General features: G+C 37.1%; 1 protein-coding gene across 4 annotated transcripts in view; it reads right to left on the reverse strand.

Moving 5' to 3' along the window:
• Nucleotides 1-229: 229 nt before the first annotated feature.
• LOC104091823 (uncharacterized) overlaps nt 230-15,259 on the reverse strand; it is a 28,728-nt gene continuing 13,698 nt past the window's right edge. The window contains exons 14-24 of one of the 4 annotated variants that reach the window (XM_033654979.2): nt 5,805-5,875; nt 5,375-5,452; nt 5,153-5,246; nt 4,503-4,598; nt 3,799-4,016; nt 3,594-3,708; nt 1,942-2,073; nt 1,740-1,847; nt 1,545-1,657; nt 1,377-1,478; nt 230-1,299 (exon numbers count right to left, since the gene is read on the reverse strand). In XM_033654979.2, coding sequence (XP_033510870.1) covers nt 804-1,299; nt 1,377-1,478; nt 1,545-1,657; nt 1,740-1,847; nt 1,942-2,073; nt 3,594-3,708; nt 3,799-4,016; nt 4,503-4,598; nt 5,153-5,246; nt 5,375-5,452; nt 5,805-5,875 — 1,623 coding nt within the window. In that variant the 3' untranslated portion in view covers nt 230-803. Of the gene's footprint in view, nt 1,300-1,376; nt 1,479-1,544; nt 1,658-1,739; nt 1,848-1,941; nt 2,077-3,593; nt 3,709-3,798; nt 4,017-4,502; nt 4,599-5,152; nt 5,247-5,344; nt 5,453-5,804; nt 5,876-15,259 lie in introns of those variants that run through there. The other 3 variants (XM_070191951.1, XR_011412864.1, XM_070191952.1) reach the window with 3 other exon arrangements.

Here is a 15,259-nt window from a genome sequence, read left to right on the forward strand (position 1 = left end):
TGAGGTCCCTTTTTTAAGAAAATGACATCGAAAAAGGTGGAATCCTTCTGCACAAAGATGATTAACATGCGCTGCTCGCTAATTTATCACGAACATGTTTAAAGAAGAGATTAATGAACTAAATGAACAAACTAATCAACACCGTATTTGATTGAGCAAAAGTTTTGCTTCCCTCCCGCGAGAGATATCTCTAAAAGTAATAGAAAGGCATATACACAAAAAATCGAACTTGAGACAGAATGTTTGATCATTCATTTTTTTTTAAAGGAGTAGCTCTAATGTACATATTTGCAGCCAAAGTTGATTGTCCACAATTTTAATATACAATTCCGTATAAATTAGACAACATCGAAATAGAAAACTTGGCCTCAAGCAGTACTGACCTCTCTAACGTAACATTTGGTCACTACGCCCACGAAATCGAAGAATAACCTTTCAAGGGCAAAAGTTGGTGCCCTATGCATTGTATATAACTAAGGAAAGTTAGAATGGAGATGGGGTAGGGATAAAACAAAGAATTGGAGAAAGCAAAACTCTATAGCTATGGAATGTTTTACAGGACCAATAGGAAATGCTAAACAAAAGAGAACCCAAGAGGGATACTAATCTCTTCTCGCGCTTGCAACGGCACTGTACAGACTCCCCTCCACCAATACTTTAGAAACTCCACAATGGATTCGCTTGTTAGCTCGTTCCTCATGTCGAAGTTGTGCAGAGAGCTGATTTGAAGCAAGCACATGCTCAAGCAATATCTTGTAGACCACGGTAGGAGTAAAAATGGCATGATTGTCTCAAAAGAGGAGTTATGATCCATTTACAGCCATTTCAGGAGATGATTTTGGCGGTATTAACGGATAATCATCTCCCCTCTGCCTATCATCTGGAGAACTGTGCATGCTTTCAGAAAAACTTTTAGGACAAGTTGGTTCTTGGTCATCATGAGTATCCAAATCAGCACTCCCATTATCAGTAGAATTCCCTTTCTCCTCATGGTTGGACTCCACAGATTTCTTGTCTCCATCTGAGCATGGACCATCTTGTGCTGTACTTACTGTCTTTTTAGAGGGCAAAACTGCTTGACTTAAGGTTGAGCACAAAGCAGCGAAAACACCGTCTCGAGACTTTGAGCCTTTAGCAATCCGCTGCAACCTTTTTGGCTCAGGCTCTTCTTTCGGAGATAGCTTTCGTTTCAACGGAAAAGACTCCGCATCTTCATCAGAATTATTAGATTGCTTCCTAGGTGGTGGCTTATAATCTTCATCATCCTCGTCGTCATCATAATCAACAAGTCCTCCAGATCTAAAGCAACAATGAGAGTCTCACAACATGTTCCCTCAATTTAATAAATCCAGATTCCAGCAGTAACATCTACTTACCTCACAGATGAGGGGCTTGGAGCAGACCCATTAGGCAAGGCCGGCTGAGCCTGCGCTCTACTTGCGTTGGCCACAGAGGCAAACGCAGAATCTTCTTCATCACTGAAGGAATACATATTCAGTGGCTACCATATAAAGTTTTACATGCAAAGAAGTAAAAAGGCATACCTGTCTTCATTGAAATATTCTTCTTCTTCTTTCTCTAAACCACGCTCATTAACTCTTTTCCTAGGGTCGTCTAACAGATCGCCAACACTTCTGGTTCCTGAACAATCTAGGGACTAGACCCAAATAACCGATTATGAGCAAAGCATCACTTCCAAGAGAGCGATGGTGAACAATACGGGCAAGAATGGACAATACCTGCTCATATTTAATTTTCAAAGAGTGAATAGATGTCAACTTTTCAAACTTGACCAGTTCATCCCAGAATGAGTCCACTAAATACTTGAGCAATATCTTCAAGTTATCCTACATTAAGTCATGTCAGAGCCTAAGAAATAAGAGAAGTCATGTCACACTTACTTTTACACAATCTAAGCAGGTGAAGGAAATAAGATACTACCTTACGAATATGCTCAAAAAGCTCAAGAACAGCTGAGTTTAGCAGATTGTAGCGGTCTCCATTAGCAACAAAAGCATCAACCACTGGTTTTAAGAGATTGTGCTTCGCTATGTAATTCATCAAATGCTCATCCTGCTGATCGTACTTAGAAGAATTTGAATATATTCACAAATACACAGAAGGGAAACACTCGGAAATAATGAACATAATATTACACTTTAGTTTCTGCCAAATTTGTAGAAGCTCTACTGCCATGTGAAAAGACATGAAGAATAGAGAAAAACTCTTAATGAAATTGGTTGGTTATAGAAGTTGACTCACTTTATAGGAGTTTAGGTTATGTAAGATAAGGAAAATTTCATAGGTCTTGGGTGTCTCTAATATATGAGAATAATTATTAAGAATATTATACACAATATTCTTATTATTATTCTCTTCTTTCAAGAAGCTTCAACCGACTTGAAGGACATTTAAGCAGTACAACCAAAAAGAAGGCACTATTTAGCTCTTATCCCCAAAGGATAGAGTATGGTTTCTTCGCAGCCATACACTAAATCAAACCGTTCAGTAGAATTTACTTTTATGAACAAAAGAAAAGGGAAAAGAGAATCATAACCTATAATATTCTGGTCCAAAATTTTGAAACCATTCTTAGAAAGTTACTTTACACTAACGAACCCAAAAAAGAAGATAATGTTTCAATTCTGAATAGTAGCTACAAAACCTACAATCTTCCATGTCATTTTAGTAAGCAATTATGACTTCTACAGTACAATCCTCTACAAATACAAAGATGTTCAATGTTTCAACAAATTCTCTTTAACTCAATCAAAGTGACATTACCTCAAACCTACTAATCTATCTCATTAGTTGTGGTTACTAGAGAGTGGTAATACATGCATACAGTGTAATTATTCACTGATGCAAGTAAAAGTCGCAGGATAAGACATTAGCTAACTAGAGGGTGAAAATTTATCTGTCAAGCGCTGAAATAAGAGCTTCAAAATCGTACTATTACACTTTTTAGCAGAAAATCTATCTTAATATTTTACAAGAATCGGTTCTCAAAGTGTGGATACATGGATGTAACAAGTAGAACCTAGACCTATTTTACAAGAATTGGTTCTTAAATTTTGAATCCACCCTATTCTACCTCTCTGTTGACTCTACATACAATTTTAGGCCAAGTCTAATGTCTTAGCAGTTTTACCTAGTTATTATCAGATAAAAACCTACATAAGATCCCAACCAGTTTCATTCGACGTTTGCCAAGTCTATTGGGCCTTCACGGACTCATGAATCACCATAAGACTAACAGAACAAACCAATCCCCTGTGGATTAGCTGGCCCAACCACAGGTGGTGGACAAGTTCGAAACTCAGGAGAGTACAGACCCACCCTCTACCTTCCAACCACTAAAAGACCAGGATTTAGTCCTAGGTATGGTTCAAAGTCGTGACGTGCTCCTACCACACATCCCACATTTTAATTCCTTTACTGTTGGTCCGAAGCCTTGGGGGCTGCTTCTCAAAACATCTAAGCTCATTTCACGGGGTGACACATTCACCATAGAGGAAATAAATCAAAACTTGAGTCAATTAAGTCATGTCCACAGACAACGTTCTCTTGCTTGAGAGAAGTAAACAACTCACATTGCGCGAAATAAGAGTTCTCATAAATCTAACAGCGGCAACTACCAGGTACTTTTCTTTTCTTCGTGTCAGAAAGAGAACGTTATCTATCACATTATTTAGAAGAAAGTTGCACCTGCGACACAGAAGAGAATCAACATTAAACCAAAGAATCAAACTTAGCATTTAGGAACCAAGCAAAACCATACCAAGATGAGAAGATTACTTTATTCTATAAGGATGGTGCACAATACAAAAACATAGGAGATCACAGATATTTAGTAGTATTTCAGGCTTGACGCTGCTTTGCTTTTCAGTTCCTCCATCAGAGCACTCCGAGTTACGGACAGTTTCTGCAGCACCGTCTGCCGGGCAGGATGATGTTATAGCATCAATGAGTTGACTTAGGTGCTTCTCGTAGAAAATTTCAACAATGGCCTCTCTCTGGAACAAATTTAAGGAAGATAATCAAGAGCTTGAAGTAAATAAAAGTCAAAAGTAGTTGTTGACTAGAGAGAACAACCTTATCTAAATACTATTATCATTTTTATCCATTTTCCTATATGCCCTCCCAGCCTCTAGTTTTTAACTGTGTTTCCTCTTCCTCTACAGTTTCTTCCTTACCCTTCCCTTCCCCTAGTTACACATGGTCAGAATATTGAAATGCAGTTTCCCCGCTAAGAAAGGTCAGACATTATCAGTCAGGAATAGAATTGCGTAAGATGTTCCACTCACCATCACAATACTTGAGAAGTTATAAGAGACAAAATTCTAGATCTGTAGGAGAAAAAAGGACATTGTACGTATCCATGTTTTAAATGCCAATCCTGTCATTAACTCGACTAACCTGAATTTTTTGGACAAGGTACTAAATTTTTACAGAAAATTAAAACTATTATGGTAGAACCAGAAAAGTTATGCGCAAAGCACCTGGGTTCCTGATGCATATGAATCCATGAGACTGCGCAGAATTTCAAGAAACTGGCAGTGCATTTCATCCCCAAAATCTGTTAGCATACCTTTGACCTGCAAATTTGAAACCATGCTATTATTTACTTCTAGTACCTTGCATGGCAGCAAGCACGGCTACCCTCCATTTGAGAGGAATGCAAAGCCAAGGGAAAAAAATGTGAGGGGTAAAATTAACAAATATCGTCTAAGCCAAATAAAAGGGCACGTCTTAGTGCTACTATTAGGAAAATATCCAGCATATGGAAACAGGAAACATCAAAATGAGAAATGGAGGAGAGACAAACTACCTTCTCCAATTATTTATCTCATGAATCACATACCACATTCACAGCATAGAATAACTGAACATTCTCACACGACAGCAGCAGATGCCTCACAACTTAACATGTTGAAGGGGATAGGCATAAGATAACAAAATCCATATATTGAAGCACATCATCCCAACAGTTGAATAAATGTTACATGAAAGAATGCATTTTAGGAGCAGGTAACTAACAGCTAGACTCACACTGATAATACACATACTTCAGTAGTCTCCATTGTCGAGCAATCCTTGATTTTAATAATCTATGAAACAAGAAAAGAAGAAAAACCTAATCTTTGCTCACCAGAAGTCCAAACAAAGCAAGGCCTTCCTGACGAATTACATAAGATCGCAGAAGATTTGAATCTTGATTTAAGAATAGAATGAGGATGTCTGTCCTGCATCAGTTAGAATCATTTTGGATAAGAACTTCAGGGAAGCGACAACCACAATGATATGCAAAGACAAAAGAAAAAGGAAAAGAAAAAGAGTCTACTTGCTAAAATATAACGATATGGTCCATTACCCCATCAGGACTAGCTTTTTGTCTTGGCTCTGCAAAACATCAGCTATGATATCGAATATGCCTTCATTAACAAGATCCCTGCAACCATAATAGTATTTGCAGTTATATCACCTCATTTGCTATAAAAGCAACATAAGATAAATAAATAAAAAGGCAGCCCGATGCATAAAGCACCTCGCGTTCATGCAGGGTCCGGGGAAGGGCCGCACCCTCACAAAGGTGTGATGTAGGCAGCCTACCCTGCAAGCATCAGTGGCTAATTCCACGGCTCGAACCCGTGTCCTATAGGCCACACGGAGACAACTTGTCTCCGTTGCTCCAAGTAACGGATTCTTCCAATATCAATAGGTTGATTGTTTCGCTCCCCCTTCCAACATAAGATAAATTAGACTGATATTTCATATGAAAGACATATGCGTGTGATGCATACCTAAATAGCCGATGTTGCTGGACCACTTGCAAGCTCTTACTCAAAGTACAAAACTCATGCAAGAAGTGCACCTACCCAAATCCAAGAAAAGCAAACATTCAGTGCAACAATGATGAGACTACAAGTACCCTATCTAGGTCTCCCGTCAAATATAAGAATAAGGAACAGAAACGTATAAGGTCAAGATGTAAAGTTACTACCACACATTTTAGGGATGGCTGAAAGAGGAATAAGTACATGATTTACCTATTATTATCATGGCTCAATAAAGGATATACTATGAGCGCAACAACATGCCAAATGCCAGGGACAGATTTTTGGATTTCTTTTTTAATCCAAAGTCCATCATAGTGATGGAGTTAGGCTTGACTCCAACCTGTGCATTCCAGATTTTTGGATTTGTGGTGGAAGAAAAGACAATAATTTTCTAGCATGTCATCCAACAAGCTCAACTACTCTTTGCAATCTCACTACAGGTGAATAGCATAAAAAGTAAATTTTGGAACTAATGTTAAACAGACACTACGATACATAATTCTGCAAATTCCACTCCCACCCGAGTTCGAAATTTTCCTACATTTGCGCCAGGCAACTTCTATATCTAACCAGCACACTCTTTCTAGGCTTAAAAGGGAAAAGGAAGATCTAGCCCCGATGAGAAATTGGTTGAAAATATTTTCTTTTATCTGACCAGGATAAGGGTGGCATGTGGGCCGGTTAGGACCGGGACAGGCCCAGGACCGCAAGCCCACATGGGCGGTGGGCCTAAACGGTCCTAACCGGATAGGACCGGGACCGTGGGGTGGTGGGCCGGGTAGTGTGCCGGTCTCATAGGCGAGGCCCGCGAGACCGGGACCGGTTGAGAAGTGGGCCGGTTCAAGCGGTCCCAAACGGTCCTATCCGGGCCCAACGGATAATTTTTTTTTAAAAAATGACCGTTTGGCCATTTAAAAACTAGCCGTTTGGTCTGCCAAAATAGCCGTTGGCTATTTGCAAAATAGTCATTTAACCCCCCAAATTTTGTTTTAACCCCAAACTTTTTATAATTACACTTTTTTTCCTATTTTCAACTATAAATACTCCTTCATTCTTTCATTTTTCTCACAAAATCATCAATCTCTCTAATATTCTTCTATAATTGCTTACTTAATTGTTACAATTTGTGCAAAATTGTGAAGTTGGTGAATTGAAGTCTTCAAGTCTTCAACGATAATTATTTTTCAACAAGTTGTTCGTCAATTCGGTAAACTCGTTCCAACTCTTAAGTTTTAATATTATAGTTTTGTTTGTTTTATTTACTTTGCTTGATTAATTAAGATGGCTTATTCCTTAAAAAAATATTTAGTAAAAATAAGGGAAAATCCAAGAATGGTGAATCTAGTGGCCAATCTGTTCCTCCTCCACTTCCCCCGGCTCCCCGGCCCAAACCTGTTACCCGTCCTACACCTCCTATTCTTGGTAGCGATAACAGTTTATTACAATTTACCGAGAGTCAATTTTGCCATAATATTGCACCCGGTGAACAATTAAACCATAAATATATGAATGCTCTTTATGGTAATCCAACTATTGATGAAAATGATGATGAAGAAATAGATTTTGATGAAACGCAACCGGATGACGATACACCCACTAGTCCTGCTCCTGAAGTTAACCCAACTAATAATAATCCAAATGATCCCCCGTCTGACCCTCCTGTTACTGCCCCTACTTTTCCTACTTTTTCTAGACAACCTTCTAAACGGGCAGAAACATCTCTTGTTTGGCCATTTTTTACTCAACTAAGAGAAAAAAATAGGGCTAAGTGTAAAACTTGTGGCAAAGAGTTCGTTTTTAAATATGTTGGAAGTCGGGGGACGGGAAGTTTGACTAGACACATATTGCTACACCCTCAAGATAAAGCTAGATATTTTCGTATGAAAGCTTTGGCCGAGGGGACAAGTGCACCTAGTCAGGCTGACCTTAGTACCGGGTCAAATCAATTTCAACCGGGAATTAACACTGTTACCGGTGGTATTTTATATTATGATCCAAAAAAGATCGGGAAGAATTGGCAAAAATGGTTACTGTTATGTGCTTACCCTATAGTTTTCCTTCTAACACTCACTTTGTGCATTATATTAGAAAAGTTTATAATCCTACTTATAAAGATTTTCCTCGCACAACCGTAAAGAGTGATATTTATAAATATAAACATGAATATGAACAATATTTGCGCTATTTATTTACTCATATAAATTGTCGTGTTGCTATTACAACCGATATTGGTAGAAGTGGTAATGACTGTGATTACCTTACTGTTACCAGTCATTGGATTGATGAGGATTGGATAATGCAAAAGCGCATTATTGCTTATAGAATAATTAATTCACGTCACACAGGGCAGTTTATTTCTAGCACGATTACGAATATTTGTAGATATTTTTGCATTAGTGATAAAATAATGTCAGTTTCAATGGATAATGCTACTAGTAACACAAATGTTGTAGCCTTGCTTACCACTACACTAAGTCCTGCATTTAGTAACATTTTTCATGTTAGATGTATTTGTCATATTTACCATTTAATTGTGGGTGATGGTATGCGAATTTTAAATGTTGAAATTGAAAAGGTTAAAATGGCTCTTAATTGTCTTTTTTATTCAAACCGTAGTAGACTTAGAGAATATTTTAAAAGAAGCGATGAATTTGGCATAAGAGAAAGAAAGGTTCCTAAACCTTGTCCAACTAGATGGAATTACATGTATGAAAGTTTAGTTGTTGCATATGAATATAGAAACCCCATAAACTCAACGTTTAATGCTCATGTAAGTGATGATGATGAGCACCTTACAAATGCGGATTGGGCTAATGTTAAAATGCTTGTAGATTTTTTAGAAAAATTTCATATTGCTACAAATGAATTTTCTGGGCAATATTATCCTACTATTTCTAACTGTTTAGTTTATATTGCAGAACTTGCAAATTTGTTTGATCATTTTTCAGAGGGTGGAGAAATTTATCAACTTGCTATTGATTCCATGAGAAAAAATATTTTTTCCCTATTCCCCCTATTTATGGTGTTGCTGCATTGTTAAATCCTACTATGAAATTAGGAGGTCCTCAATTTTGGTATGAAACTGTTTATAATGGTTTAGCACTTGAAGATGAGGAGTTGTCTACACTTGCGGACGCAATAGCCTCAATTAAAATAAATGTTCAAACTATTTATAATGCTTATCAAGTTGCATTAGATCATGTTAGACCAAATGTTCCAACTCCTTCTAGTTCTCAATCATCTAAAAGAACTGCGGGAGTAAGAGCACTTAGTGCTTGGGCAGGGTTCAGGGGTTCTCAAGGTTCTATTACTAGTGATTTTTCACAACTAAATGAGCTTAAAGTTTATTTGTCACAGGGAATTGAGGAAGTGAATCCCGACGGTTCCTTTAATATTTTGGAATGGTGGAAGGACAAAGAAAAACACTTTCCGATTCTTTCAAGGATGGCCCGAGACATTTTAACTATTCAAGCTTCAACAGTGGCATCAGAAAGCGCTTTCAGTCAAGCAAGACTTCAACTCGGTGATTATAGAGCGTCTATGAGGGAGAGCTTGGAAAAATCAGTACTTTTCAGAGATTGGATCCGTTCGGAAAGAAGAAATTTTGGACTTGCTGAATCACAACCAGAGGTAGACGAAGCTTATGAAGAAATGCTAGCTGAACTTGCGGAGGATGATGCTTCGCCTGGAAGCGGTGATGACCAAGCTTCATTTCCGCCACCACCAACGAAAATTCCTCCGGACCTTGAAGGATTTATGAAATTTGTAAGAGATACCATGTAAATTAATATGTAACTTGTATTTTGGCACATCTTGATTAGTTTCTTTTTCTTCTCAATGAGCACCTTGTTGTGCTCATTCCATAGGGGGAGGAAGACTAAGAAAGATATTGCCATGATTTTTTAATGCTATAATAAAAATATAACGCATTGCTTTGAATATCTCTTTACAATATACTATCGAATATGACTTATATACTATGTATATAGTAAGATATATATATATATATCTTTTATATATATATATATATATATTATACTATACTATATGTATAGCTTAAGATATATAAAAAGACAAAAATATTGTAAAGAGATATTCAAAGCAATGCGTTATATTTTTATTATAGCATTAAAAAATCATGGCAATATCTTTATTAAGCTATACATACATATAGTATATATATATGTATATATATATCTTACTATATACATAGTATATAAATCATATTCGATAGTATACATCTTACGATATACTATATATACATCTTACGATATACTATATATACTATCGAATATGACTTATATACTATATATATATATATATATATATATATATATAGCTATACATACATATAGTATATATATATATATGTATATATATATCTTACTATATACATAGTATATAAGTCATATTCGATAGTATACATCTTACGATATACTATATATACATCTTACGATAGTGTAGTAAGATGTATATATATATATATATATAGAGAGAGAGAGATCTTAAGCCATATTCGATAGTTAGTGTATATATATATATATATATATATATATATATATTATAACGCATTGCTTTGAATATCTCTTTACAATATTTTTGTCTTTAAATTTGAATTAAAAAATTTAGGTGACAATCCTATAATATAATTTACTAGGAATTGCCTTAGATATTTTTGTTACCATTTTTTTTCTCCAACTTGTATAAAAATAATTTAAAAAATAGAAAGTATCTGTTGGGCCCACTTGGGCTCGCTTAGGCCCGGGACCGGCCCACTTAACACGGGACCGTTAGTTCGTGGTCCCAGTCCCGGACCGGTTCCAACAAGAAGCCCGCGAAGCCCACTTAGGACCGGGCCCGGCCCACATGCCACCCTTAGACCAGGATACCAAGAGTTTCGTATTCCACTTGCTTTAAACAATTCGAATGGAAAATAACTAACTAAAAAGAAATCCCTTAGCTTGCTGCTTAAACATAAACCCAAAAAATTCTGGAAAATGATCCTTACCACCCCCCCTCCCACCAAAAAGGAAAAAGATGCAACTACTGAAACGTCTTTAATATAAAGAGAAATGACACCACGCACGGCTTCCATTGAATGATTCAAAAAGTCCAATGTAGTGAACTTGTCTTTTGCAACTTAACATTGAGTATTTACAATCTCTGTTATTTATTATATGCAAGCTGATATTCCCACTCCCACCCCGCTCAAGATTAGTAACCTAGACATGAGTCCAGAGAAATTATGAGATCCTGAAGTGATCTGATATATATGGAAGACCATTGGGATTCATTAGTTAATAAATGACCGATAACAAGAATGGGGATTTGGTGGGTGATAAGCCAAGATATACCCAGTGTTTTAAAAAGCGATCACTTCGTCGCTGTAAGCAAGAAGCGACGCAAAGCGATGGCTGCTCGCTTTTCCATGCCTGAGGCGACTCGACCAGATGAAGCGCGAAGCGACTTTGAAGCGTGAAGCGCAGAAGCACTCGCTTCTGTTCAGAGGGGTCAGTTTTTTTTTTAAAAAAAAGCTTGGGTCTGTTCTTTTATTCTACAAAACAGACCCCTAAGACGAAATTGAACGACAATTTCTCTCTTCTTCCCAAAATCAATTGCTGCTGCTAGGGTTTCAGTCGCCAGAGACCTCTAGGTAATTTTTCTTCTTTTTTTTCTTTTTTCTTTCTTTTTCTTCTTCTCCTTTTTTTCTTTCTTCTTTCTTCTTCTTGTTCCCGTCCAGGCGTCTGCTCACCCTGAGGTATTTTATCTTTTTTTCTTTCTTCTTCCTTCCTTCTTTCTTCCTTCTTCTTCTCTTCTCTTTTTCAGTTTTTCTCGTCCAGCCGTCTGCACAGCTAGGGCAGGTGCTGGTCCTTTTCCCCCCCTTTTATTCTTCTTATTTATTAATTTTAATATGTATTTTAGTTTATAAAATTAATTATTATATATATATGTTATATTTTTCAGTTTATTTGATTTTTTAATGTGTATTTCAGTTTATAAAATTAATTATTATATATATTATATGTATTTTCAGTTTATTTGATATATATATATATATATATATATATATATTTTATATTTTAGTTTATTTGATTTTTTTAATATGTATTTCAGTTTATAAAATTAATTATTATATATATTATATGTATTTTCAGTTTATTTGATTATGTATTTTCTTATATCTTAATAGGGATTTAAAAATGTCTCAAAGTTCGAAAGAGAAAGACTCGGCTTGGCGATATGGCGATAAAGTTAATGAGAAGAATAATACAAATGTTGTATGCAAGTTTTGTAACAAGATTACAACAGGTGGAATTTATCGCTTTAAATTTTATCTTATTGGTGGCGATAGAAACGTCACAAGTTGTCCGAAATGCCCACCGGAGGTGAGGGATGAAATAAAGAATTTTGTTGAGAAGAAGAAGGAGCAAAAAAATCAAATAAGTCATCAACCATTTGTGACCAATCTTGATGATGATGATGATGATATTGAAGAAAGTGACAAAGGGGAAGAGATGCAATCTCTTTAAGCCATGGATTGACGGGTACGAGTAAGACTAAAGGTCCTGTAGATTGCTATTTCCTAAAGAAGCTAGAAGCAAAGAGCGGTGGAAAAGATGTACAAAAAATTGCTAAGGACATTTTGAGGGATCGTGCAGTTAGAGCTTTTGCACGATGGGTCTATGATGATGGGCTCCCCTTCAATTGTGTCAACTATACTGACACTTTTGAAGACTTTATTGAGGTCGTTGGTCAATATGGACCTGGAATGAAGCCTCCCACTTATCATGAAATCAGAGGTCCTTATCTAAATAAGGAAGTGGAGGAGACTAATAAAATTGTGGAGGAACATAAAGTTGTGTGGAACAAGTATGGCTGCTCCATTATGATGGATAAGTGGACGGCAAGAAATGGGAAAATGATTATTAATGTGTTGGTGAATTCTCCCAAGGGAAGTTTGTTTCTTGAGTCGATTGATGCTAGCGACTCGTCCACTTACCACATCAAAATGTTCACCTTGTTTCAGAACACCATTGAAAAGATTGGCCAGAGCAAAGTTGTTCAAGTGGTCACTGATAATGAGAGTGAAAATGTGAAAGCGGGTGGCATGGTGCAAGGAGCGTACCCGAATGTTTATTGGACTCCATGTGCGGCTCATTGTATCAACTTAATATTCAGGGACATTTTTAAGGAAAAACCCTTCTCTACAGTTTTTGGCCAGGGCGTTAGGGTACATTCTTATATTGCTCAGCGGCCCTTGTTATTGAATATGATGAAAAGATTCACCAGACAAAAAAATTTGGTGAAACCGGGCAAGACAAAGTTCGCCATTGCTTTCTTGACTTTGCATAGTATCCACTAGCAAAAAGCCAATTTGAGAAAGTTGTTCATTTCAGAGGAATGGAACAAGAGTAATTTGCAAAGGAAATTGGGGGGGAAAGATGTTGCACGCATTATTCTTTCTTATTCTTTTTGGAATAATGTCCTTCATGCTCTTAAAATTGGTGGCCCTTTGGTTAAAGTACTATGTTTGGTGGATGGGGAGCAAAAACCACCAATGGGCTACCTCTATGAAGCTATGGATAGGGCCAAGGAGGCTATTCAAGCATCATTCACTGATGAGCAGAAATATGCAAAGGTCTTTCAGATCATTGATTCAAGATGGACGGAGCAACTTCATCGACCTTTGCATGCAGCTGGACTTATTCTGAACCCGTCACTCTTTTATGATCAGTATAAGAATAATTCATTGGCTAGAGAAGTGTGGATAGGATTCCATTAGTGTGTCATTAAGTTGACCTCAGATGAAGACTTGCAAGAAAAGATAGTAGATCAGTTTGCTATTTACAAGGCAGCTGAAGGACTTTTTAAGCTACGACTGGCTACTAAACAAAGAAAGACGAAGTAGCCAGGTGACCAAGTGCTTCTATATTTTATAGCTCTAACTTTTAATGTATTTTTTATACTTATTAACTCTTGAATATTTTTTTTAACTTCTATAGTTGAGTGGTGGGACCAATATGGTGCAGAGACTCCAGATTTACAGACTTTCGCCATCAAAGTTCTAAGTTTAACTTGTAGCTCATCTGGATGTGAAAGGAACTGGAATGTTTTTTAACACGTGAGAAATAAAAAGAATGATTTCGCGTTTTGAGATAAAGTAAATTATATCTCAATTGTCCTAACTCCTACTAATTGGTTGACACATCTTGTTTGCAAATTCATACAAAGAAGAGGAATCGACTAACCTTGAAACGCCACCATAATCTAGTGTTCATAAAATACAATAGAGCATTGAGGCGTCGCTACAACCACCGCAATCTAATTGATCCAATTCTTTTGGACAATATTGATGAGGCTAATGAGTGGCTAACCGGAGTCCCCGAAAATTGTGAAGATGAAGAAGTATTTGAAGGCGACTCTAATTTCACTTGGAGTGATGTTGCGGATGCTAGTGGAGTTGGGGAGAATCCTTATGGTTTAAGGGGGAATACTTCAAGTTCAATCTCGATTAGAAAAGGAAAAAGTGTGGCTACTACAAGTCGATCCTTATCCCTAATTGATGAAGATGAAAGTGATCATGAAGAGGAAGAGGAGGGGAAGAAGAAGATGACGAGCAATATGAAGATAATAGAGGAATTCAAGATTTTGACAATCTTGAAGAAGAACAAGAAGAGTAGAAGAATAAGATGTTGATTCTAGTAATTTAGTAGCTTTGATTTTGCTTGTCCTATGGTTTGTGGAGGATTTGGTGGTACCTACTTTTAAGTCTTTAAATTGAACTTTTTGATTATTTATAGTGTCTTTGCAAGGTTTACATTATGTTTTTTAAGAATTGTGCTTCACTTCAATGAAGCGTGCGCTTCGCTTTTGACGCGAGGCGAGCCCCTGTCGCTTTTTTGCGCTTCTTGCTCTCAAACACACTGGATATACCATGGGTAATAAGAGGGAAGAGGCGCTCGACACAATCAATTCCAGGAGGAGGGGGGAATGCACGTAATTCTCACCGAGACAAAAAAATACTAGGTAATTTTTCCCATTGGCCTAAGCCTTGGTAGACAGATTTACCCTATGCTGGTGGGAGATAGCAGGTACCCCGTGAAATAGTCGAGATAGAATGTGTATTTTTCTTGTTTTTAATAGAATGTGGTTACTAAAGCACCAACAAGGTGCTAATAGAGGCCGAGGAGGAAGATACACACAAGCTGGTGCTTTATGTGAAAGATAGCAGGAGATGGTGTCAACAATTTGTTACGTCATTGTCCTGTTGCACACAAGTTATGGTGTATGGTGTGGAATATATTTGGAGTCGTAGAGAAGTAGAATAAAAGCAGAAAGTAGCACCCCTAGCGGTCATGTGGACATGATGGAGGGAAAGGAACGAGAATGCATTAAAGATTGAAATTACTTTTGAACAG

Source organism: Nicotiana tomentosiformis, chromosome 12 (genome assembly GCF_000390325.3).
Source record: "Nicotiana tomentosiformis chromosome 12, ASM39032v3, whole genome shotgun sequence".
Lineage (NCBI taxonomy): Eukaryota > Viridiplantae > Streptophyta > Magnoliopsida > Solanales > Solanaceae > Nicotiana > Nicotiana tomentosiformis.